The sequence below is a fragment of the Phacochoerus africanus genome, chromosome 1 (genome assembly GCF_016906955.1).
Source record: "Phacochoerus africanus isolate WHEZ1 chromosome 1, ROS_Pafr_v1, whole genome shotgun sequence".
Classification (NCBI taxonomy): domain Eukaryota; kingdom Metazoa; phylum Chordata; class Mammalia; order Artiodactyla; family Suidae; genus Phacochoerus; species Phacochoerus africanus.
Window position 1 is genome coordinate 153,602,113 of NC_062544.1, and position 22,336 is coordinate 153,624,448.

General features: G+C 53.7%; 2 protein-coding genes across 2 annotated transcripts; one reads left to right on the forward strand and one right to left on the reverse strand.

Moving 5' to 3' along the window:
- Positions 1-2,646, forward strand: C1H3orf22 (chromosome 1 C3orf22 homolog). Its single transcript, XM_047752076.1, has 3 exons — positions 1-188; positions 1,155-1,286; positions 2,421-2,646. The coding sequence occupies exons 1-3, from the start codon at positions 100-102 to the stop codon at positions 2,644-2,646; spliced, it is 447 nt and encodes a 148-aa protein (XP_047608032.1). The 5' UTR covers positions 1-99.
- Positions 2,647-5,033: 2,387 nt separating this feature from the next.
- CHST13 (carbohydrate sulfotransferase 13) lies at positions 5,034-21,573 on the reverse strand. Its single transcript, XM_047782662.1, has 3 exons — positions 21,361-21,573; positions 10,746-10,828; positions 5,034-6,632 (listed from the first exon to the last, which is right to left on the reverse strand). The coding sequence occupies exons 1-3, from the start codon at positions 21,461-21,463 to the stop codon at positions 5,787-5,789; spliced, it is 1,032 nt and encodes a 343-aa protein (XP_047638618.1). The 5' UTR covers positions 21,464-21,573; the 3' UTR covers positions 5,034-5,786.
- Positions 21,574-22,336: the final 763 nt, after the last annotated feature.

A 22,336-nucleotide genomic window follows, 5' to 3' on the forward strand; every position in this document is an offset into this window, starting at 1 on the left:
TCAAGGGGAAGCTGTGTGCCACCCACGTCCCCACTGGCTCCTCCCACCCATCTTCCAGCTGTGGCTGAAGGGCGCACCTCAACTTAGCCCCCTTCTGTGATGGACACGGAGGCCCCCAAGAAGTGCCATCCATGTAAGAAGAGTAGGACTGGGACCCAGGAGAAGTTTGCCAGGAAGTTTCCATACAGGTACAGGCGCTGACCTCCACCAAGTCATGGCCCCCTCAGCCACCCGGGAAGGCACTCTGGGTATAGCGTGGGTCCTGGGGGCTCTGTCCACAGGGAGCTCCCTGAGCAGCTCTGTGCTCCATGACAGTGGGTGTCCACCTCTGCCCCCATCCCAGCCTGGCCAAGGCCTCCAGAGAAGTGCCAGGCACCCCAGAGCCTTGGCTGGAACTTCCCTCAGGGCCAGTGGCCATCCACCTGGGCCACCCAGGAGCCCATGCAAGACACCTGCTCCTGCGAGGTTGTGATTCTGACCAGGGTCAGGCAGGAGTTTGCAAAGCCCCAGGGCCCCTGGGAATCAGCAGAGACCAAATGCCAGGTGGTGCTGGGCCTCAGCCAGCAGCACCCTTTTCTCAGTGTATTGAAGAAGCAGGCTGGGGCCTGGGTCCCACTGTCAGTGAGGCTAACAGCCTCCAGGATAAAACACAGCAGCCTTGGAGGGGGAGGGAGGGCTGACGGCTACCCCCAGCTGGACCTTTGGGACAAAGATTCCTGGCGTGCACCTGCAGCAGGCTGGCTGGATGCCTGTCCTCACCTTGCACCCTTGTTCTGTCACCAGGCTGCAGACTCTTTTGTCCTGTGAGGCCCAGCATGGCAGGTAAACATGGCAGAGTGGCCTTTGAGTGAAACAAGGGGAGGCTGACAGCTGGGGCTGGGGGGTTCCCTGGGCCAGGCCACTGTTGCAGGACCAAGGCAGGGCTGAGGCAGCTGCTGGCCCAGATCCCAGCTCTGCCACTTCCTAGGGGTATGGCCTTGGCAAGTCACTTAACCTCCAGGCTCAGTTTCCCCATCTATAAGGTGTGCATAACAATACCTACCTTCCAGCCTATAAAGCACTCAGAGCAATCTGGGACATAGGAAGAGCCACCTGAGCGACAGGTAGTTCATGTGGCCTGGTTACAGCCCCCAAAGGTGCCAGGTACCCCACAGGTTCTCATGGCTGGCAGAGCCCAAACTGGAGTCCCTGCAGGCCTGGGCAGTGGCGAAGATGAACAGCTCGCTGCGGGAGCAGCTGCCCCTGCAAAAGATGTTGGTGCCAACGAGGTCCATCCCTGTCAGAGGGTGAGTCCCAGGCCCAAGTCTGCTGTCACCACCTGGGAACCATGCCACCTGGCTTTCCCCTCCACCACCAGGCTGAGGAGGCCGAGACCAGAGGAGACGCTAGAGCCTAGAGTCACTCCATAGTAGACAGCTCAGGGTGGGGGCCTGGCCCGTGGAGGTAGTGGGGGGAAGCAGGCCTGAAGGCAGAGTGGAGGGGAGCCAGCCAGCTTCTGGATGGCGCACAGCCTTCTCTGAGGGTGGCAGTGCCAGCAGGGGACCCTGCACAGGGTGGCCCACACGGATCACATACAACACAGCCCATGCACAGGGGGAGACACTCAGGAATACACCTTGACACACTTGCAGAGACCCACATACTCGAACATTAGGACACACAGACACACACTTGTCCTAAACTGGGCTGTCACTCACCTGGCACACAGCAGCTGTCAGACATTGAGGGGCCTCTGGGACTGGCTGGTTTAGAGCTTCCACCCACCTCCCAAGGGCCTCAGCCTCACAAACAGGGTTGCACAGGTATGCCAGGCCTCAGGGCGACATCTTTTCTCCCTGGGGTGCCCCTGGTTCCATACTCGGTGTATTACCCTGGCAGGTCACAAGGATGCACGAGGTCCCCTGAACACCACCTCAAGAGTCAGTGCACAGATGTATGTACACACACACACACACACACACACACACACACACACAGAAGCACAGGTGGTGCTCTGCTCTGCCCTCTGTACTGACAGGCCAGGGCTAAGGGCACAGGTGTCCCTGGTCAGTTGAGATTATCCTCACTCTGGGGTTGGGCATGGCCGTGCCCTTGGTACTGGGGGAGGGAGGCTGAGGCCTGCCCCTGGAACTGCCTTTCCTCACACCCCAGCCCCAGGGGTGGGTCACCAATTTGCTAAATGGCCACATTCACCGGAGGGTAAAGGAAGCGGCTGAGACCCTGATGCAGGTGGGGGTGGTCTCACTGGGCGGGGGAGGGGGGGAGATGGGGGAGTGGTCTCCCTGGGGGAGGTGGCCACATGATGCTCGTGCACCTCCTGGAGATTGCAGGCAATCTGGCGAGCACATGGATGTTGCAGGCTGCCAGGCTGGGAGTAGAGTCTTAGTTGTGGCCAGCGCGGGTCTCTGTGGCTTCTCCAGGCTTGGGGCCCCAGACTTCCCGGCACTGTCCAGTCTCTGCCCACCGCCTCCATCTCTGCTTCCACGTCCACCACCACTGAGCATCATCTGGGAGCTGGTGCTGCTGAGCCGCCGCTTCCCTACCCCTGATACCCACACCCCAAGAAGCCCCTCCAGGAGCCCAGCCCTGCTCAGCCAGCATCTCAGACCACCCCTGAACCCCACTGCCCAGGGCGCTCAGGGCTGAGGCGATCTGTGTGGAGGGAGCAATTTGAGGAGCCTGGGAAAGGTCACCACTGGAATAAACGCTGCGCAAGTCATATCCCTTGGACCAGTTACTCTGCACATCTGCGCTCTATGTTCTCATCCATAAACTAGGGTGATGGTCAGTCTTACAGAGTGTGAATGTCATTTCCAAGCATTTACCCCAAAGATATGCTCATACACTGAAGTAAAGATGTTTGGACCATGATCTTTCTTCCTGTGCTATAGGGACTATTGAGAGATTGGAAGCCACCTAAGTATCCCTGATGAGGGGCTTTCAATTTTGCTTTGGCTGCTTCCCAAATACCAGGCAGCCATTAAAATGAAGATGCAGGTTGTTACATACTGATCTGGAACAATCTACAAAGTATGCTCAAATCTTTTTTAAAGCAGAGGGTCTAATATGCTGCCATTGTGTCTATTAGAAAACGTGTGTGCATGTGTGTATATATACATGTATGGGTATGCCCTCACGTGTGCAGATGTGTGTGTGCACATGTGTGTACATGCATATGGGTGTGCTTATGGAGCATGTAACAGCTGTTGCTATAGAAAAACTTGGGACTTGGGTCCAGGGCTGAGAGGGGCATGACATTTTCTAAATTTTAAATGCATGAGCCTAATACTGTATTGTTGGTGTATTCTGACTTCAAAGAGAAGTCACCTGGAGCCAAAGCAGGGTCCTCTAGCCCGCTGGAGAGCAGACACTCAGGATCCCTTTGGAATCCACAGTGGCAGCACACGTGAGGACTGGGGGCTGAAGATGTCACGGTTTCCCTCTGTGCCACAAAAACGGGGCTAGACAGTCATCTTGGTGCCTTGGGCAAGAATGTGAAATAAGACCACTCGCTATAGCCCTCTCACTGGGAGAGAGGCGTGTGAGGACCCTGAGGGTGATCAGATTGGCCACCCTTAATGAGGTGGGCAGCAGCCATTCTCTTTCCTCTAGATGTTGGGTTGTCTGCACTTTGCTGTGGTGGAAGATGCTGCTCTGAGCCATCCTGTCCTTGTCCCTGGAGAGGACTTGCTGGGCAGAGGCTCCTGAACATACCTCCCCCGCCCCCCCGCCAGCTAGCACCACACAATTCCCAAGGATCCCTCTGCATGTGGCAGGAGTAACTGACCGAAAGAGGCTCCTTCAGATCGACCTCCAGCTTCACCTGCAGAGGCCCAGATGTGGCAGGGCTCCTCCAGCCTGTGGTGCAAAGGGAGTGGGTCTGTGAGTAGAACAGGCTCAGTTGGTCCCTGAATCTAGAGTCATAAGATGTGTCTGGTCAATGGGCTCCTTCCTGGGGTTCACTGTAGAGTGAGTGTATTCAGGGAGCAGGAACTGTCAGTACACTGTGCACTGAGTGTCCACGATGTCCTCAAAGAAGATAAGTGTCAGGGGGCCTCATGCTAAGGGTGTGACAGCAGGGGGCTGGCTTAGCTCTCTGTGCAGTTACCCATAGACCTGAGAAGCTACCATGAGGGGCAGCAGGGGACGTGCTGCCAACGTGCCCAGCCGATATATCCCCATGCAGAGTGCAGCTGGCACCGGGAGGGGCTTCCTAAGGAGCAGGTGGCTGGGCTGCCCGCCATCAGGGAGCTTCCACATTGGTCACACAGGCGTGAGGGACCAGGGTGCGCCTGTGCACAGGCCAACCTGATCACCCTCAGGGTCCCCACACCCCTCTCTCCCAAAGCAGCAGGTGTGCAGGGGATCCAACCTGGGGAGGTCTGGAGACAAGCCTCGCCCATGAGGGGGGCCCAGAGGAGGAGCAGGGAGGGCTGTGCTATTGAGCTGGCCACCAGCACAGACACCCAGGGCTGAGTCACTAGCGCACCCCAGGGAGAACTCTACAATTTCCCACCTGAGGGGCAGCATGGCAAGGGTGGCCCCCATTTCTGGCAGACAGGTCCAAGGCCTCTTGGGGCCTGAGCTCCTCACCTGCCCACTCCCTGTGCACAGGCCCAGCAGGCCCAGCAATCAGGGGAGCCCCAGGGAGGGGGTGCAGTTGCCACGTGGGAGCTCTGGGCAGCCCCCCAGAAGTGGGTACTGCAAAGGGCACTCACCCAGCCTACCCTGCAGCTGGCAAAGCAATGCCAAATGCACCAGGGGCTCTGGCTGGAAACAGAGCCCGAGCCATCCCGCCAGGCCTACCACCGCCTTCGGACAAGAGGGACCAGCTGAGGCCGCCTGGTGTGAGTCACAGTTGGTGCCCTTCGAACAGGCAGCCCCTTTTTCCCATCACTGGAACAGCCAGCACCCAAGCCCTGGGCCACTGACCCCTCAGAGTGTCTCCATGACAGCCTGAGCAGCCCTGGGTCTGCATTCACCCCAAGGCCATCAGTCAGTGGCAGACGATTCTAAAACTGGGTGATGCAGTGTCAGTTACAAAGAAACAGGGGTTTATTTTAGCAAACTTTTAAATCACGGAAATATGCCTCCTGGGAAGCTGCTTGGATGTCAAATCCACAGCATAAAATTGAAACCAAAACCAACTCCATAACTACAAAAACCTGAGAAATATTTTCCTGACAATAAAAGCCAGAAAAAGCAAAGAACGATGAAACTTCAAACAAGTTTGTAACCCAATCCACCCACATCACGTCCATCCCGAGGAAGTGCTAACCAGGACTACCCAGTTCCAAGTGACTGGGACATGCAGGTCAGTGATGAGTTAGAAGGCCTTCGAACCTTCCATTGGTAATCTCTGTCCCTTTTAGGAACTTGGTGTGTGGTTTTAGTAGAAAATCGCTTATGGGGGCCCTCACGACCTGTCCAGCTCTGCCCATGAAACCCTGCTTTCTCAGGTCATCTGGTGACCCAGCCGAGACCCCATTTTTTTTTGGGGGGGGGAGCAGTTGACAGCCTGTGACCTTCTGGCACCAGCAAGAGGTCAGAGCAGGCAGATCCTGGAGACAGTCGAGGGGGCACTGCTGCACACAGTGCTTGCAAGGGAGACGTGTGACAGACAAGCACCAGACAGCAGGAGCTGCTGAGGGGTGACAGCAGAGCAGGTGGGTGAGTTATAATTGTGATGCACCTGGGCTCGGGGTGGAGTCGGACCCGCAGCCCCCGCATCCCCCTCATCCCCTTCTCTTCTCTCCCTCTCGCTCGACACACACTTCCCCGCAGGGCTAGCGCAGCCGCAGATAGGAGGGGGCGGAGTAATTGAAGAGCAGGAAGTCCATCTTGTAGAGGCCAAAGAGGCGTCGCTGGTAGAAGGGGCTGATGTCGCGGAAGAGGCGCGCCGCCCGGTCGTGTGCGGCGGCCGCCCCGGCTCCGGGCGGCGGTTCGGGGAAGCGCAAGCCGGGCGCGCCCACCAGGCTCAGCACGAAGGCCGCGTCCTCAGCCAACGTCTCGAACTTGCCCACTACGTCGTAGCGCAGGCGGCATGGGTGGCAGAGCGCGTGGGTGCGCTCCCAGTGCTCGTTGAAGGGCCCATCGCGGCGCGTGCGCGGGTCCAGCAGGTAAGCCAGGAACTCGGCGAAGCGTACGTCGTGACCGCGGGTTAGCGCGTCGGGGCCAGGGCGCGGCCGCAGGCGCCGCACGATGCTAGTGCCGAAGCGGCGCTGGAAGTCGGCGCCCCAGGGCCGCTGCAGCTTGTTGCGGTAGGCCGACGCCAGGCGCTCGAACGGCTCGCGCACGAAGAGGAAGGCCAGGTAGGCGCGCAGGCGGCGGTTGACCTCGGCCGGGCTGAAGTCGGCCAGCGAGGGTAGGCGGCCGGGCGCGTGCGCCTCGTGCGCGGGGATGGTGCGCGGGTCGCTGGGCGCGCGGCCACTCAGCGCCAGCAGCACGCGCTTCCAGTTGGTGCAGGCCACCTTGGGCACGTAGCAGTAGAGCAGGCCGTGCGCGTCGTCCACCAGCACGTGCCGCAGGTCCTCGGGCTGCAGCAGGTGCTGCCGACGCGTGTGGCGGCTGCAGGTGCGACGCAACCAGTCGCGCCGTTGCCGGTGCACCTCAGCCAAGTCGGAGAGCCGGCCCTGAGAGGACAGGGTGGGTCAGGGTTGCGGGGCGGCGGCGGGCGGGGGACCCAGAGTTGGGGGATGAATTTACCCTGCCAGGCGGCAGGAGGACAGGACTGAGGCAGGTAACCAATTTGCGGCGTCGAAGCCAGCCTGATAAAGAGGTGTGACCCGAGCGCTCAGCACGGAGGGGGCGAGCGCAAATTGAGCAGCTGCCTTAGGAAAAGCAGGGTGAGCTATGGGAACTGTAGCTTTAACTACATATAAATAGGGTTGGAAAATGCAGCGGCTTGTAGGCTCTTGAGTTATTTTTGTTGTTCAATGAGAAAGGTAATTTTGTTCTGATAAATTGGCATATGCCTTTGAGTGTTGATTTCTTCGCCGCCCCCCCTCCCGTACCTCCCAACAAATTCTGACCTCAGTTCCTATCCTATCCTTGCCCCCTCTGTAAAATGACCTGTATCCAGGCTTCCCAGGCGCCAGGCTCCTTGCCCTGCACTTGACAATGCTCCGAATTCTATGATGCCCATCACCTCCTGGCCAGCCTCCGCCAGGCAGGGAGCCAAGGCGCCACTTCAGGTTCTCCCTTCTCTTTCTTCAAGTCATTTCTGCCCTAAGGAGGGTCTCCACTCCCAAGACTAACCCCCCAACCCCCCTGCCCTTCCCCTTGGGGTGAGTCATCTAATAAGAGTTCTTAGGAGAAAGTGTTTCAGTTTCTCAAAGTTGCAGTAAAAGTTTTCGGTATAGAAAAAAAAAAAAAAGATAGTAACATGTTGATGAGGATGTGGAGAAAGCAGAACCTCCACTCCTTGCTGGTGAGAATGTGAAATGACAAAATGGCACAGCTGCTATGGAAAAAAGTAAGCATTGGGCCCAGCAGTTCCACTCATAGATATTTGCCCCAGAGAACTAAAAACGTGTATTACATAAAAACTTGTACACAAATGTTCATGTCAATATTATTTATGGCCCAAAAGTGAAAATAGCTTAAATGTCCATCAGCTGATAAATGGATAAGTGGTATGTGGTCCATCCATACGATTGGATGTTATTCAGCCATAAAAAGGAATGACACCGGATGAACTTAGAAAACATTATGCTAAGTGAAATAAGCCAGGCACAAAAGGCCACATGTTGCATGGTTCTGTGTATGTGAAATGTCCAGAACAGATCCACAGAGACAGGAAGTAGGTGGGTGGCTCTCAGGGGTGGGGGGCAGGGGAAATAGGGAGTGACTGCTCATGGGTACTGGGTTTCTTTTTGGAGTGATGGAAATGTTCTGAAATTAGATAGGAGTGCTGGTTGTGCAGCCTTGTAAATATACCACAGCCCACTAACTTATACACTCTCAAAGAGTGAACTTTATGGTATGTGAGTTATACCTCAGTTAAGAAACAAGTCTTGAGAGTGTTTCCATTTTAGAGGAGGCCCACGTAGCATGTGGAGGAAGGGCCGATTCACCCAGGGCCTACAGGGCAGGCACATGAGGTTGGAGGAGTGTGGGTGCGGGTGGGGCACAGGTTCACAAGGGCTTCTGATGCCTTTAAGCGGATTCACAGGCGTCCCAGATCCTTTAAGTGAAAAACACTAAGGCATAGAATAGAATTTGACATGTTACACACCGGGTTTAAAAGAGTGGGGAAAGGTATAAAAAATGTTTCAAAAAGGACAGGTTGCAAGGAGTCTCTGAGATCTGTACCAGAATAGTCACAAAATCAGCACAGCTGGGATTTGCCTCAAAATAATGCCAGGTAGGAGTTAGGGGGAGAGGGTCTGATGTGACAAGACTGGAGAGCTGGTCACCATTCAGACTGGATGGGGAACGTCGAGGTTTGTTTATTCTCACTACTTCTGTGCATGTTTGATTTTCCAAAATGAAAAGTTTAAGCAGAGGAAAACGAGGACCTACGTAGTTGTAGAAGAGATTTTGACTAAGTATCAGAAGTCATGTTGGAGCCGTGAACGCTCCGCAGGGCCAGGCAGGAAGCACAGCCACATGCCCGAATTATTTTTCCACGTAATGTCGTGGGCGCTGCTACATCCAGCTAGGGTTGTGGGAGGCCTGGGAACATCAGAGTCCTGCTCCCACCTCTGAGGCACTGACTCAAGGTTTGGCCATGGAAGTCTGGCTCTGCCTGGGTTCCCGGAGCAGGCTGTGTCCAGGGGCCCCACGGCCAAGGTTTGCTTTCACCATCCAAACCATCCACCCATCTTCTGGCAGAAACATTTGGCCACTCCTGTGTCCGTCACCCTCCTCCTTGCCAGCAGACCACAGTTGTGTTAGGCTGTGTGTCCAGCCTCAGGGAAGAACCCGTCACAGCAACCTCACACACCTTCACGAAAGCACTGGGTCCAGAATTGGGCATGTGGCCTGCTTCTGGCCAGGTAGATGTGAGGGGAGGTCTGCAGGATGGCTCCCAGGAAAGACTCTCCTTCAGGACAAAAAGTAAAGGCTCTGGAAGGAAAAAACCCTTTGCCCCACCCCCTTCCTTTCTGCTTGGGTACTGTCCTGTGTGTAGCTGTCTGGAGCCCTGGCAGTCATCTCGAAGCCATGAGGCAGCAGGTCTCTGACAGAAGTCAAAATCCAGAGGATGACGGTGACCAGTGTGTTGCTGCTGAGCCATGGGCTTCTGCTCTCTCAGCATCTGGAGAAGTAAGCAGTGACCATCCTCATGGCTTCAATTGGCCTCAATTAGCTTTTCTCTTGTTTGCAGCCCCATGAATACCAAGACAGTTACTGCTAGCTCCATTTTACAAATGAGAAAACTGAGGCTCAGAAGAAATGGGTTGCCTCCAGGTTTCAAGTAGAGAAGCTGGGGCTCCAGCTTGGGTCCTTCAGGACTCAGAAGCCAGGCTGTTCCTGGGCGACCCCTACCAGCCTGGCTGGACTCAGCTGCCTGACCCTTAGCCTGGCTCTAGTCCTTACGAGCTGTGTGACCCTCTCAGAGTCCATGGCCTTCTTGTGCCATCTTCTCAATTGTGAATGGGGAGGACCAGTTTTTCTTACTTAGCTGCCATGAGGCCATCGTGAGGTCTCAGAACCTGAGCTCCTGGTGTTGGTCACACTGCTGCTCTGCTCTTACCTGTCCAGCAGCAAGGTGTCTGCACACGAGATGGCCCCTGGGCCTTTGGGCTGCGAGGGGGCCAAGCCAGCCCCTTCTGCCCCTCAGAAGCTGCCGAGGGCCTGGCCTGCCCTCCGCTTGCTCTGTGGCCCAGGACAAGTCTGTCCCCTCTCTGAACCTAGACCTCCCCACCTGCAACATAAGGATGTGGGCCCGTGAGCCCCAGAGGCCCTGTCAGCTCAGCCCCCAGGGATTCAGGGAGCATTATCCCGGCTTAAAACCCCCTCCATGGCTCCCTACTGCCCCTGCCCAGTCCTGGCCCACCTCACACCCCCTCCATCCTCCACTCACCACCAGGCACTCGGCCCCTGCTGTTCATGTCTTCACCCCCTGGAGGCCTGAGCCTCATGTCCCGTTCTTAGAGAGGGTCTCCAGTCTACACAGGTCCCTCCTGGAAGAATGCTCTTGGCAGCTTGTCCTGCCCGTCTAGATGAGAATCAGTGGAGGCCAGGGCAGGAGGCAGTGGGATGCTGTCCCCCCAACCATGGGGCCATGAGCCCCACAGGGCAGGGACCCAGCCCACCTGAATGACACTGTATCCACGGGTGCTGAACACAGCCAGCATCTAGCAGGTGCTCAGTAGTGGTGTCTGAATGTGCTGCTGGGCTGTGTGCCCTTGGTGGGCATAGCCATTTACCTTAGGGAATGACGGTGTGCAGTCCCAGCAAGGGCGTGTGCCTGAGAACTACACGCAGGCCTGTTTCTCTGTCGTGGTGGCACTGAAATTGGGGTTCCTATTGTGGCCATCCCTGCTGTGGGCAGCATGCAGTCTGCTGCTCTTTTATGTGGGACTTTGCCCACTGCTGGCTTGGGGTGGGCAGGCAGATGCGTGCTGGACACCCTAGGACTCTCCATCTGCCCCTAAGCCTTGCGCTTGTCACAGCCCCATACTCTTTCCCAGACAGAGCCTGGATGCAACTGCAGCCCCATGACAGCAGGTCTGCATGGACTCTTGGATTCCCATGGCTGCAGGTGGAGGGAAGTGGCAGGGGGATGTCTGTCCACCTACCTGGTCCAGGTCGTGGAGCATCTGCAGGGGACTCCTCCTCCTCCCACCAAGCCAGCTGGAGCCCATGGCCCTGTTGTCAAATACTGGGGACATAAGGACAGAGGTGTTCACTGATGCACCAGATAGCTTGGCCGACTCACCTGGGCACATCTGACCCACCTCTTGGACTGTTTCCCCCCATGTATCACCTGCCTTGGGGGTGCAGGAGTCCCCCGGGAGAGGGTGCTTGGTGTTGCTCCTGCCCCCATGTCCTGCCCTCCAGAGTTGAAAGGTGCTGGGCAAGGGGTTAATAGATGCAAACTATTGCCTTTGGAATGGATTAGCAATGAGATCCTGCTGTGTATCACTGGGAACTACATCTAGTCACTTATGATGGAGCATGATAATGTGAGAAAATAGAATGTGTACATGTATGTGTAACTGGGTCACCATGCTGTACAGTAGAAAAATTGTACTGGGGAAAGATGCCAGGAAGGAGGTGACAAGAGGCAAGGTAGAAACCACAGCCCTCCCAGAATGCCCTAACCTCCAGCCTCACCTGGCCCATTGCCTTCACCTCACACTCTCCTCTGCCAGCACCATGTTCATGGAGCCTGGGGAAGAGGCCTCAGCAGGTTGGTGGGGGCCCAACCTCCCCAGATCCTGGGTGTAGGCAGGAGAAGGAGCTGGGCAGCTGTGGAGGGGGCACAGCCAAGCTGCAGGTGACTGGCAGGTGGCAGTGCAGGTGACCCACTGTGGACACTATAGCCACCCATGGTTCCCCTGCCCATGGTACCTCCTGGTAAATGTGGGTTCAGCCGTGGCCCAGGGTGGATACCTCTGAGCACAAGAACACCGTTTGTCTCATTACCACATTCCTCAATCTTCCTTAAAACTACCACAAACTCAGCCTGCTATGTTACTCTTTCACTCAAAATGTGTTTTTTAGTGAAAACCAGACAAAGATACTACAAAAAAAGAAAACTACAGGCCAATTTCACTGATGAACATAGATGCAAAAATCCTCAACAAAATACTAGCAAACCGCATCCAACAATACATTAAAAGGATTGTACATCATGATCAAGTGGGATTTATCCCAGGGATGCAAGGATTCTTCAATATCTGCAAACCCATCAGTGTTATACACCACATTAACAAACTGAAGAATAAAAACCATATGATCCTCTCAATAGACTCAGAAAAAGCCTTTGACAAAATCCAATACCCATTTCTGATACAAACCCTTCAGAAAGTGGGCATAGAGGGAACCTACCTCAACATAATTAAGGCCATATATGTCAAACCCACAGGTAACATCATTCTCAATGGTGAAATTCTCGCTGAGATCAGGAACAAGACAAGAATGTCCGCTCTCACCACTACTATTCAACATAGTAGCCACAGCAATCAGAGAAGTAAAAGAGATAAAACAAATCCAAATTGGAAAGGAAGAAGTAAAACTATCATTTTTTGCAGATGACATGATACCGTACCTAGAGAATCCTAAAGACTCTACCAGAAAACTGTTAGAGCTCACCCATGAATTTGGCAAAGTTGCAGCACACAAAATTAATACACAGAAATTGACGGCATTTCTATACACTAACAATGAAAGATCAGAAAGAGAAATTAGGGACGCAATCCTGTTTACCATCACATCCAAAAGAATAAAATACCTAGGAGTAAACCTACCTAAAGAGACAAAACACCTGTACTCTGAAAACTATAAGACACTGGTGAAAGTAATCAAAGATGACACAAATAGATGGAAAGACATACCATGGTCTTAGATTGGAAGAGTCAATATTATCAAAATGACCACACTACCCAAGGCAATCTACAGATGCAATGCAATCCCTATCAAATTACCAAGGACATTTTTCACAGATCTCAAACAAAATATTTTCAAGTTTGTTTGGAAGCACAACAGACCCAGAATAGCCAAAGACATCCTGAAAAAGAAAAATGGAGCTGGAGGAATCAGGCTTCCAGACTTCAGACTGTACTACAAAGCTACAGTCATCAAAACCATATGGTACTGGCACATATGAGAGAGAGAACTATAGATCAGTGGAACAGGACAGAAAGCCCAGAATTAACCCCATGCACCTATGGCCAACTAATCAATGACAGAGGAGACAAGAATATACAATGGAGAAAGGACAGCTTGTTCAATAAGTGGTGCTGGGAAAACTGGACAGCCACATGGAAAAGAGTGAAATTAGAACACTCCCTAAATCCACACACAAAAATAAACTCCAAATGGATTGAAGACCTAGATATAAGACCAGACACTATAAAACTCTTAGAGGAAAACATAGGCCAAACACTCTCTGACATAAACGACAGTAACATCTTCTCAGATCCACCTCTTAGAGTAGTGACAGTAAAAACAAAAATAAATAAATGGGACTTAATTAAATTTCAAAGTTTCTGCACAGCAAAGGAAACCCTAAACAAAATGAAAAGACACCCCACAGAATGGGAGAAAATCTTTGCAAATGAAGCGACTGACAAGGGATTAATTTTCAAAATTTATAAACACCTCCTATAGCTCCATACCAAAAAAAAAAACAACCCTATCAAAAAATGGGCAGAAGATCTAAACAGACAGCTCTCCAAAGAAGACATACAGATGGCCAAAAAACACATGAAAAGATGTTAAACATCACTCATTCTTAGAGAAATGCAAATCAAATCCACAATGAGGCACCACCCTACACCAGCCAGAATGGCCATCATCAAAAAGTCTACAAGCAGTAAGTGCTGGAGAGGGTGTGAAGACAAAGGAACCCCATTACACTGTTGGTGGGATTGTAAATTGGTGCAACCACTGTGGAAAACATGACTCAAAAAGACACATGTACTCCAACATTCATTGCAGCACTATATACAATTGCCAAGACATGGAAACAATCTAAATGTCCATTGACAGAGGAGTGGATCAAGAAGATGTGGTACATATACACAATGGAATATTACTCAGCCATTAAAAGGAACAAAATACCTGCATTTTTGGCAACATGGATGGACCTAGAAATTATCATGCTAAGTGAAGTCAGCCATACAATGAGACACCAACATCAAATGCTTTCACTGACATGTGGAATCTGAAAAAAGGACAGAATGAACTTCTTTGCAGAACAGACACTGACAGACTTTGAAAAACTTATGGTCTCCAAAGGAGACAGTTTGTGGGGTGGGGGCATGGGCTGGGGTCGTGAGATGGAAATCCTATAAAATTGGATTGTGATGATCATAGTACAACTATAAATGTAATAAATTCATTGAGTAATAAATTTTTTTAATTACAAAAAAATCTTAAACATATTCAATTAATATGAATATATTCTCAGTGATAGAGTCAGTATAGGTAAGGATATGCTCCTGGATCATATTTTTTCTTAAATATGAGTATATTAACATACTAATAAATTATAATTCAGTCTTTAAAAACATCACCAAAATCGGCACGTCTTTGGCTAGACTGACCAAGAAAAAAAGAATGAAGACTCACATTACCAAAAATGGGAATGACAGAGGAGACATTAGTACCAGACCTTACAGAAACAAGAAAGGTTGTAAGTCTATAATATGAACAACAGTACAACAGGGATCTTAACCTATGTGAAATGGACACGTTTCTAGAAGGACACAAATTCCTGAAGTTGACTCAAGAAGAAATGGAAAAATCTCAGAAAAGAAAATCATGGACTCGTGGTTGCCAGGGGGGAGGGGGAGGGAGTGGGATAGATTGGGAGCTTGGGGTTAATAGGTGCAGACTATTGCCTTTGGAATGGATTAGCAATGAGATCCTGCTGTGTAGCACTGGGAAATACATCTAGTCACTTATGATGGAGCAGGATAATGTGAGAAAAAAGAATGTATACATGTATGTGTAACTGGGTCACCATGCTGTACAGTAGAAAATTGACAGAACACTGTAAACCAGCTGTAATGGAAAAAAAATAAAAATCATTATATAAAAAAAGAAATGGAAAAAATCTCAGTAGACATATAACAAGTAAAGATATTGAATTCATAATTTAAAAAAATTCCCACCAAGGAAAGCAGTTAGATGGCATCTCTGGTGAATTTTACCAAATATTTAAAGAAAAATGAATACCCATCTTTTACAAACTCTTCAAAAAACAACAAACAAAAAAGAAGAACATTTCCCAATTTGTCATGAGGCTAGTATTACCCTGATACGAAACCCAGACAAAGACATCACAGGAAAAGAAAACTATATACCATTATTTCTCATGAATACATATATAAAACTCTCAACAAATACTAGCAAACTGAATCCATCAACATGACCAAGTGAGATTTATTCCAGGAGAGCAAGGTTGGTTCAACATAAAAAAATCAATCAAGGAGTTCCCATCACAGCTCAGTGGAAACAAATCCAACTAGTATCCATGAGGATACAGGTTTGATCCCTGGCCTTGATCATTGGGTTAAGGATCTGACATTTTGCCATGAGCTGTGGTGTAGGTTGCAGACATTGGCTCGGATCCATCATTGCCGTGACTGTGGTGTAGGCTAGCAGCTACAGCTTTGATTTGACCCCTGGCCTGGGAATCTCCATATGCTGTGGGTGCAGCCCAAAAAAAGACACACACACACAAAAGATCAATCAAGGGAATACAATATATTAATAGAATAAGGAAACAAAAACCCCACAAACACAGAAAAAAAGACATTGCATGAAATTTAATACCCTTTCATGATGAAAACACTATACCAACTGGGAATTGAAGGGAGCTTCATCAAACTGATAAAAGCTAACAGACTTAATGGCTGGGAAAAACCCATAGCTAACAGACTTAATGACTATATAAAGGAATGGGGAAAAAAAAGGAGTTCCCTTCTGGCACAGGGGTTAAGGATCCAGCATTGTCACCACAGAAGTCTGGGTTGCTGCTGTGGTGCAGGTTTGCTCTCCGGCCTGGGAATCTCCACATGCCACATGTGTGGCCAAAAATAAATAAAAATAAGGAGGAATGAGGAGTTCCCATTGTGGCTCAGCAGTAACGAACCTGACTAGTGTTCATGAGGGTGCAGTTTCAATCCCTGGCCTCACTCAAAGGGTTAAGGATCCCGAGTTGCTTTGGCTGTGGTTTAGGGCAGCAGTGGCATCTCCGATTCAACCCTATCCTGGGAACTTCCACATGCCTAGGGGAAAAAAAAAGAAAAGGAATGAAGCACTGCAACCTGCTCACCTTCTACCATGTTACCATGTGACTGAACTTTGCAGCACGACCCTGAGTGAAAAAAACCAGTCACAACAGGCCCCGTATTGTTTGCCTCCATCTGCATAAAGTGTCTGGAACAGCAAATGCTGAGACAGAAAGTAGATGAGTGGTTTCCCAGGGCTCTGGGTGGGATGGGGAGGGGAGGACCTGGGAACTGGGGCCTGCTGATGGCTGCTGTGCTGCGTTTGTACAGTGGTGATGGTGCCCGGCTGTGGAATACACTAAAAACCACCTACCTGTACACTTAAAAAAAGTGAGTTTTATGGAATGACAGTATTATCACAGTAAAAATAAGTTATATCCTAGAACATTTTATGTAAATCTGACTTAAAATTTAAATATATTCACTGGCTATCAAGAAATTGTTGAAATCATAAGAATATAGAAAGAATACTCATAAGAAAAACAGCTTTAAGAATTCAGGATCAGGAGCTCCCCCTGTGGTGCAGTGGGATTGTTGGCATCTTGGGAGCCCTGGGACACAGGTTTGATCCTGGCCCAGCACAGTGGGTTAAGGATCCTGTGTTGCTGAAGCTGCAGCTTAGATTGCAGCTGTGGCTTGGATATGATCCCTGGCCTGGGAACTTCATAATCCAGGGCAGCCAAAAAAAAAGATTTCAGGATTATAGGAGGAAATAATATATTTATAAGAAAAATAAATGTTGCCATGATCCTTGGATTTCAACAAAATGGAGTCTTTATAATGCTGCCAGGATTCAAGAGTTTTCCTTAAGACAAGTTTTTGGCAAACAAACAAACTTGGGAAATTGGATGAACTCATCTGTTGGCATACTGACCACAAGCAGTGGTTCTCAAACTTTAGCTTTGGGGTGGGGGGGCTGTTAAACAAAGATGGCCTGACCCACACCCAGGGGTTTTGCCCAGTAGGTCTGGAGTGGAGCCCAAGAATCTGCATTTCTGACAGTCTGAGAGCACGCTTTGAGAACCACCGAGCTGCAGTGGTGCCTGGTGGAGGCTGGCTGAATGAATGAGTCGATGCCAGCCTGACAGGCCTTGTCTTGGCCTTCAGAACCCTCTGTGTGCCTGAAGGCCACTGTCCAGTCTGCCTTCCATGCCTCTGGCAGCCTCAGGGCCCCTCCCTACTCCAGGGTCCCTGGAACAAGGGCTAGGCTCTCCTGTGACCAGGGCACGTGGAGGGTGAGGTCTCAGGGCCTGTGTCTCTGGAGCATCAGCAGTCCCAAGACGCGAACCTCTGTCTCCTGGCAGCTGGACAGGTCCCAGAAGGCCACTGTCACCAGATGATCTGGCAGAAAAGGCAGCAGCCCTGACTGGTCCCTCAAAGTGCAGGGCAGTGCCAGGAGCTGCTCTCCTTCCCTGCAGCTGGGAGCAAACCATGGTGTCACTGCCCTGGGGCCCCATGACTTGGGAACACCAGCCTTCCAGAAACAGCAGTGTTTGCGTGGGATTCTCATTTCCTGGCCAGACCACAGCTCGCAGCAAAGTGGGTCCTACCAGACCCCAGAGGCCAGTGGGAGGGAAGCGGGAGGCCCAAAATAGCCAAGGCCAGTGATTACAGGGCTGGGCTGCCCCCACCCAGCTCCACCCCCACCACTGCCCTCCGCAGGAGAACCGTGGTCCAGTGGGATGGGCAGGCAGGCCATGGAGGGGGACAGAAGAGTCTAGGAGGGCCTTAGGGGGATGCCTTGGCCATCCCTGGGTCTGGTCCTGACTCTGCACGGCTAGAGGCAGGGGCCCTGAGGGTCAGGTTACATCCTGCAACCTTCCATGGCCCAAGCCCATCTGCCCTGTGACCTCTGCCCCTACCCCTCCATTGGGCTTCTGGTCCCAGACCTCTCTGCCCAGGGTAAGTGGAGTGGACAGACCCAGCCTCGTGGCTGGGGAGTAGCCTGGGCCAGGAAAGAGCAGCCACAGGCAAAACCACGGGCAGGTTCTGCTTTGAAAAAGGCAACAAAAATAGCAAGAGGTTATAGAGAGGGGAGGGGCTGAGGGTGCCAAAGACAGAACTGCGCACTAGGACAGGGACACAGAGTGGGAGAAGGCAGACAAGAGACACAGGGAAACAGCTGGATGTTCGAAAGAGCACACAGCCAAGCATGTGTGAAGGGGCCGGAAGCAAAGGGTTAAGCTGCCTGCGGTCAGGGGGACCCCAGGACCCAGGCCCTGGGAACCGCAAAGCCCAGACTCAAGAGCAGGCCTAGGGCTAGTATGAGGCCCAGCCTGACACCCTCGGTTCTCTGCACATGGCTGGCAGGTCCTGGGCGGCACAGGAGTGGGCAGGCAGTCTGGGGAGCCGGGCAGGCTGTACTCACCAACACACCTACTCCTGGGGGAGAAACTGCTCTTATCCCCACTGACAGATCGGAAAACTGAGGCTCACAGAAGCAAAGAAACATGCTGTGGCCTCACAGCAAGTGAGGGCCAGAAACAGGCTTGACCCCAGGCTCCTCTTGGGCTCCCACTAGCCCTGCACTCGAGCCTGCCCAGCCTCACCACTCCACAGGCTACATGGGGACACCAAGAACAGAGAAACAACAAACGGTCATCAGCACAACCGCATGGTACCGTGAGCCCCTTACCGCTCGGGGGGACCCTCAGCCCGGTGACCCCTGGCCCAGTGCGCAGAGGTTATGACACATGGTTTCTGGTTAATAAGTTCTAGCTGGGCCAGTGTTGCAAGATCAGACCATTTAGACCAGCTTCCTGGCCCGTCTCTAGGGGACCTGGTGGCCCGGGGTCAGGGACGTTTCCAGTGGTCACCAAGCCCTTGGCAAGCGAAAGTCCTCCTGCCTCGTTTTCATTTTCCCAAGAAGATCTCTTCACTTGTCTTTGTTCCACACCCCCTGTAGGACCCTGACCGGGCAGGTCACTTCCACTGCAGCCCGGGCAGCTCTGCCAGGACAGTCACAGGCTCTTCCTGCCACCATGGTGATGGTAAAGCCCATGTGATGTCCTGCTGGCTCACAGCCAGTCCCAGTCCCAGTCTCTCAGGGCCTCCAGGTGTACCCCCACCCTCCCCTGAGAACTTCAGCTCCAGCCCCCAGCGTCCTGTTGGCTTGTGAACACATTAGGTGCCTCCAGTTCAGGGCCTTTGCGCTGACTCCTGCACAGACAAGCCTGCAGAAACCTCTACACTTTAGGGTCAGCACTTCTTGTTGTTCGGATCTCAAGCCAAACGTCCCTCCAGACTGCCTCACATCAATTAACTCCCGGTTCATCACTGCCAAGATGGTGTATGGGCTGATGTCCGGCTGGTCAGCCCTGTGAGGAGGGGCCTCTCTTGTTTTCTTATAAGCCCTGTGCCTCACCTAGTGTCTGGGAATACCTACTTCAAGACTGATGACCCTTCCTAGCTGCTGCCCACCACCTTTCAACTGGGGCCATCCTGCTGGGACACACAGATGCTGAGAGCCCTATTGAGGCTGTTTCCCTGGGCTCTGGACAGAAGGCCCAGCTATGTCCGCTCCCCCTGCCATTGGCACAGGCTCACTGGCTCCAGAAGGAGAAGAAAGTGGCTCTGGGAAGCAGAGGAAGCGCCCATCACCACCCAGGGCCAGGGAAGCAGGGCTCCAGAGGGGCTGCCAGACCAGACACATGAGGTCACCTACTGGGTGGGAGGTTTGTGGCCAGGGATATTCACGAGGCAGGTGGGCCCAGCCTGGGCAAAGGCTAAGAAGCAGGGTGGGAGGCAGCTCCCTGACACAGGTGGACAAAGCACAGATGGTGACAAGGACTTGGCTTCCTGTCTCTCAAACCTTGGTAGAGGGGGTGGTAGAAGAGATCTGTCCATCAGAGGAGAACAGGTCACACACAGCCCCCTTCCATAGAGGCCCTTCCCCGCACCCATCCTGCACACCCCCACAGCCAGGGCTGAGCCCTGGGGGCTGGGAGCCACTGTGCCTGCCTGGTTCCAGGTCCATGAGAGTGGGTGGACAGAGAGTGGGTGGAACGGGCAGGGCCAGACACTAGGACCACAACCCATGCTATGATGAGGGACACTCCACTCAGCTAAGACACAGGAGCTCTGCCAGGAGCCAGGAGCACCAGCCCCCTGGCAGCCAGCTCTGGGAACTCATTGGGGGATGGAAAGGCTGACTTGAGCTCCCTCTCGAAGGCTTGGGGAGGCTCAGGTCTGGACAGCTGTGTCTAGATGTGGAGGAGACAGTGTGAGCAGCAGGGGGACTAGGAGGAGCACCAAGGTGGCCTCCCCCGCCTGGATCACCTGGTCCCCAGCCCAGACATAGTCCCAGTGGCTTCTGACTGGCTAAAGAAGCCCCTCGACCCCAGGATGCAGGGGTGTCTTGGTGAAGCTAACTCCACCTCCCCAGAAGCCCTGTAAGGAAGAACCTGAGCAGGCCATTTTATAGATGAGGATACAGAGGCCTGAAAGGGCAGGGCCAGGTCACCCAGCAGGGAAGGCTGTGGTGTGATTCTTATCCACCAACCCAGACCCAGCCAGGTGTGTCAGTGCTGCCTTAAAACAAGCCTCACCTCACCTCTTGGGCCACCCTGACCCCACACCTCATAGTATCCTCCCACCGGGGGCACAGGGACTTCCCCCCTACGCCCTGTCTACCAGGCACCAACCCGGACTCCAGGGATTCTCAAAGACCCCCCAACACACACACATACACACCAAGAAAAGGCAAACACAAACGCACTCCCACACCAACCCCCCCCAACACACACACACACACACACACACACACACACACACACACACACACACACACGGCAGGAAAAAGCAAAGAAAGGCAGAGATCAGAACCGGCCCCAGGGCTTCCGAAGCCCCAGGCAGCCTGTTTAGCCAGCGGGTGAGACGGCCACGCCGTCCCTGTCTCTGAGGTAAGTGGTCTCAGCACAGGCCTGACAAGCAGGTCACTTACTCCGCACGGCCGCAGTCACGACTGGCTGGCTGGTTACCCCAGCAGTCCTGGAGGTGGGCGCTCAGGGCCTGAGAACTTCACCGTGTGAATTTCAGGCTGACCAGGTGCACCACGCGCAGAGCCAGGTGCACTGAGGGGCTACCTCCGCACCCGGAGTGGCAAGCTCGCCGCCCACGCGCGGCCGCGAATCTGGAGGGCAAACCCAAGGGAAGGCGAGGCAAACGAGGCTACCCTCCCCCGGCGCCTAATGCCCTCCGCCACCCACCACTCACCCGGAACCAGCGCGCAATCTGTGGTGCACGAACCGTTCCCTCTCACTTCTCCAGGCCTTGGGAGACCCGGTCCCGAGGGGGAAGACGCTTACGGGCAGCCGGGACACAGGCGGGGCATCTGGAGCTTTTTGAGTCCACCCGCCCCTGCCTCCCACCCCGGGAAGACACATCAGGTACCCCCATCCGTCGGGGGTCCGGCCGCGCTGGGGCGGCCCCGGGGCCGGTGAGCACTCACCCGGTCGCAGGGCGCGCGGCGCGACGCTCAGGAGCAGGAGCAGCAGCGCGGCTCCCAGACACGCGGCTGCCAGCGCGCGCCGCCGCCAGCAGCGCCTCCCCATCCCTGCCCCGTGCGCGGTGCCCTACTCGGGTCTGAAGAGGCGGCGGGGCGGGCCCGGGCCAGGGACCACACCGGGAGCCAGACCGGGACCCGCCCCGCCCAGGGACTAGACCTTGGACCAGCACCCGCCCCAATCGCCCGGCGGCGGCGGCGGCGGCGGCGGCGGCGGCGGCGGGGGGCGAGGCAGCGCCTGCTGGGGACCAGGCAAGTGGGCAAGGTCGAGTCGGCCGGCCTCGTCCAGGCTGCCTAGCTCCCACCCTGGCCAGCGGGGCAGCCAGACTGCGGTCCAAGGCGCGAAGGGTGGAGACTGGCAGGAGGCAGCCCGGTCCCCAGTGCTACTCCTCCCGCTTCCGTTCCCCCGAGGGCACCGTCCACCACCGCGGCAAGAAGCCTGGTCACAGTGGCGGGTGGGCGGGTCGGGGGAGCACAGTGTCTGTCCCCTTGTCTTTTCGCTACCTTACATGACAGAGGTCCAAGGGCCGGCTCCGTGGAGGGGCCGCCTGTCCTGTACATGACTCCCGGGACCCCCACCAACCCCATCCTCAGAATCAGGCCCAAGGGTGCCCCTTCCTCCCTCCAAGCCCACCGCATGGCCTTGTTTTCCACACCGGGGGGCGGGGGGCGCCTCCAGCCCTGCTTGGAACCCGGCTCCGGCAGGTCTTTGCCGGACTCGGAGAGGTGAATGGGAGTCTCAGTTCACACCTCTGGCATCAGACCCTTATGCCTCCTCTGGTCTCCACACAACTGCTCCACACTCCGGGTAGCACTTGGAAGTGGCTGACGACCCCTGAATTCGGAGGTGTGAAAACGCAGCCCAGCCTGGAGAGACAGGCACTCAGCTCTCTCTGGATTGGGAGACCCAGCCTGGCCCCAG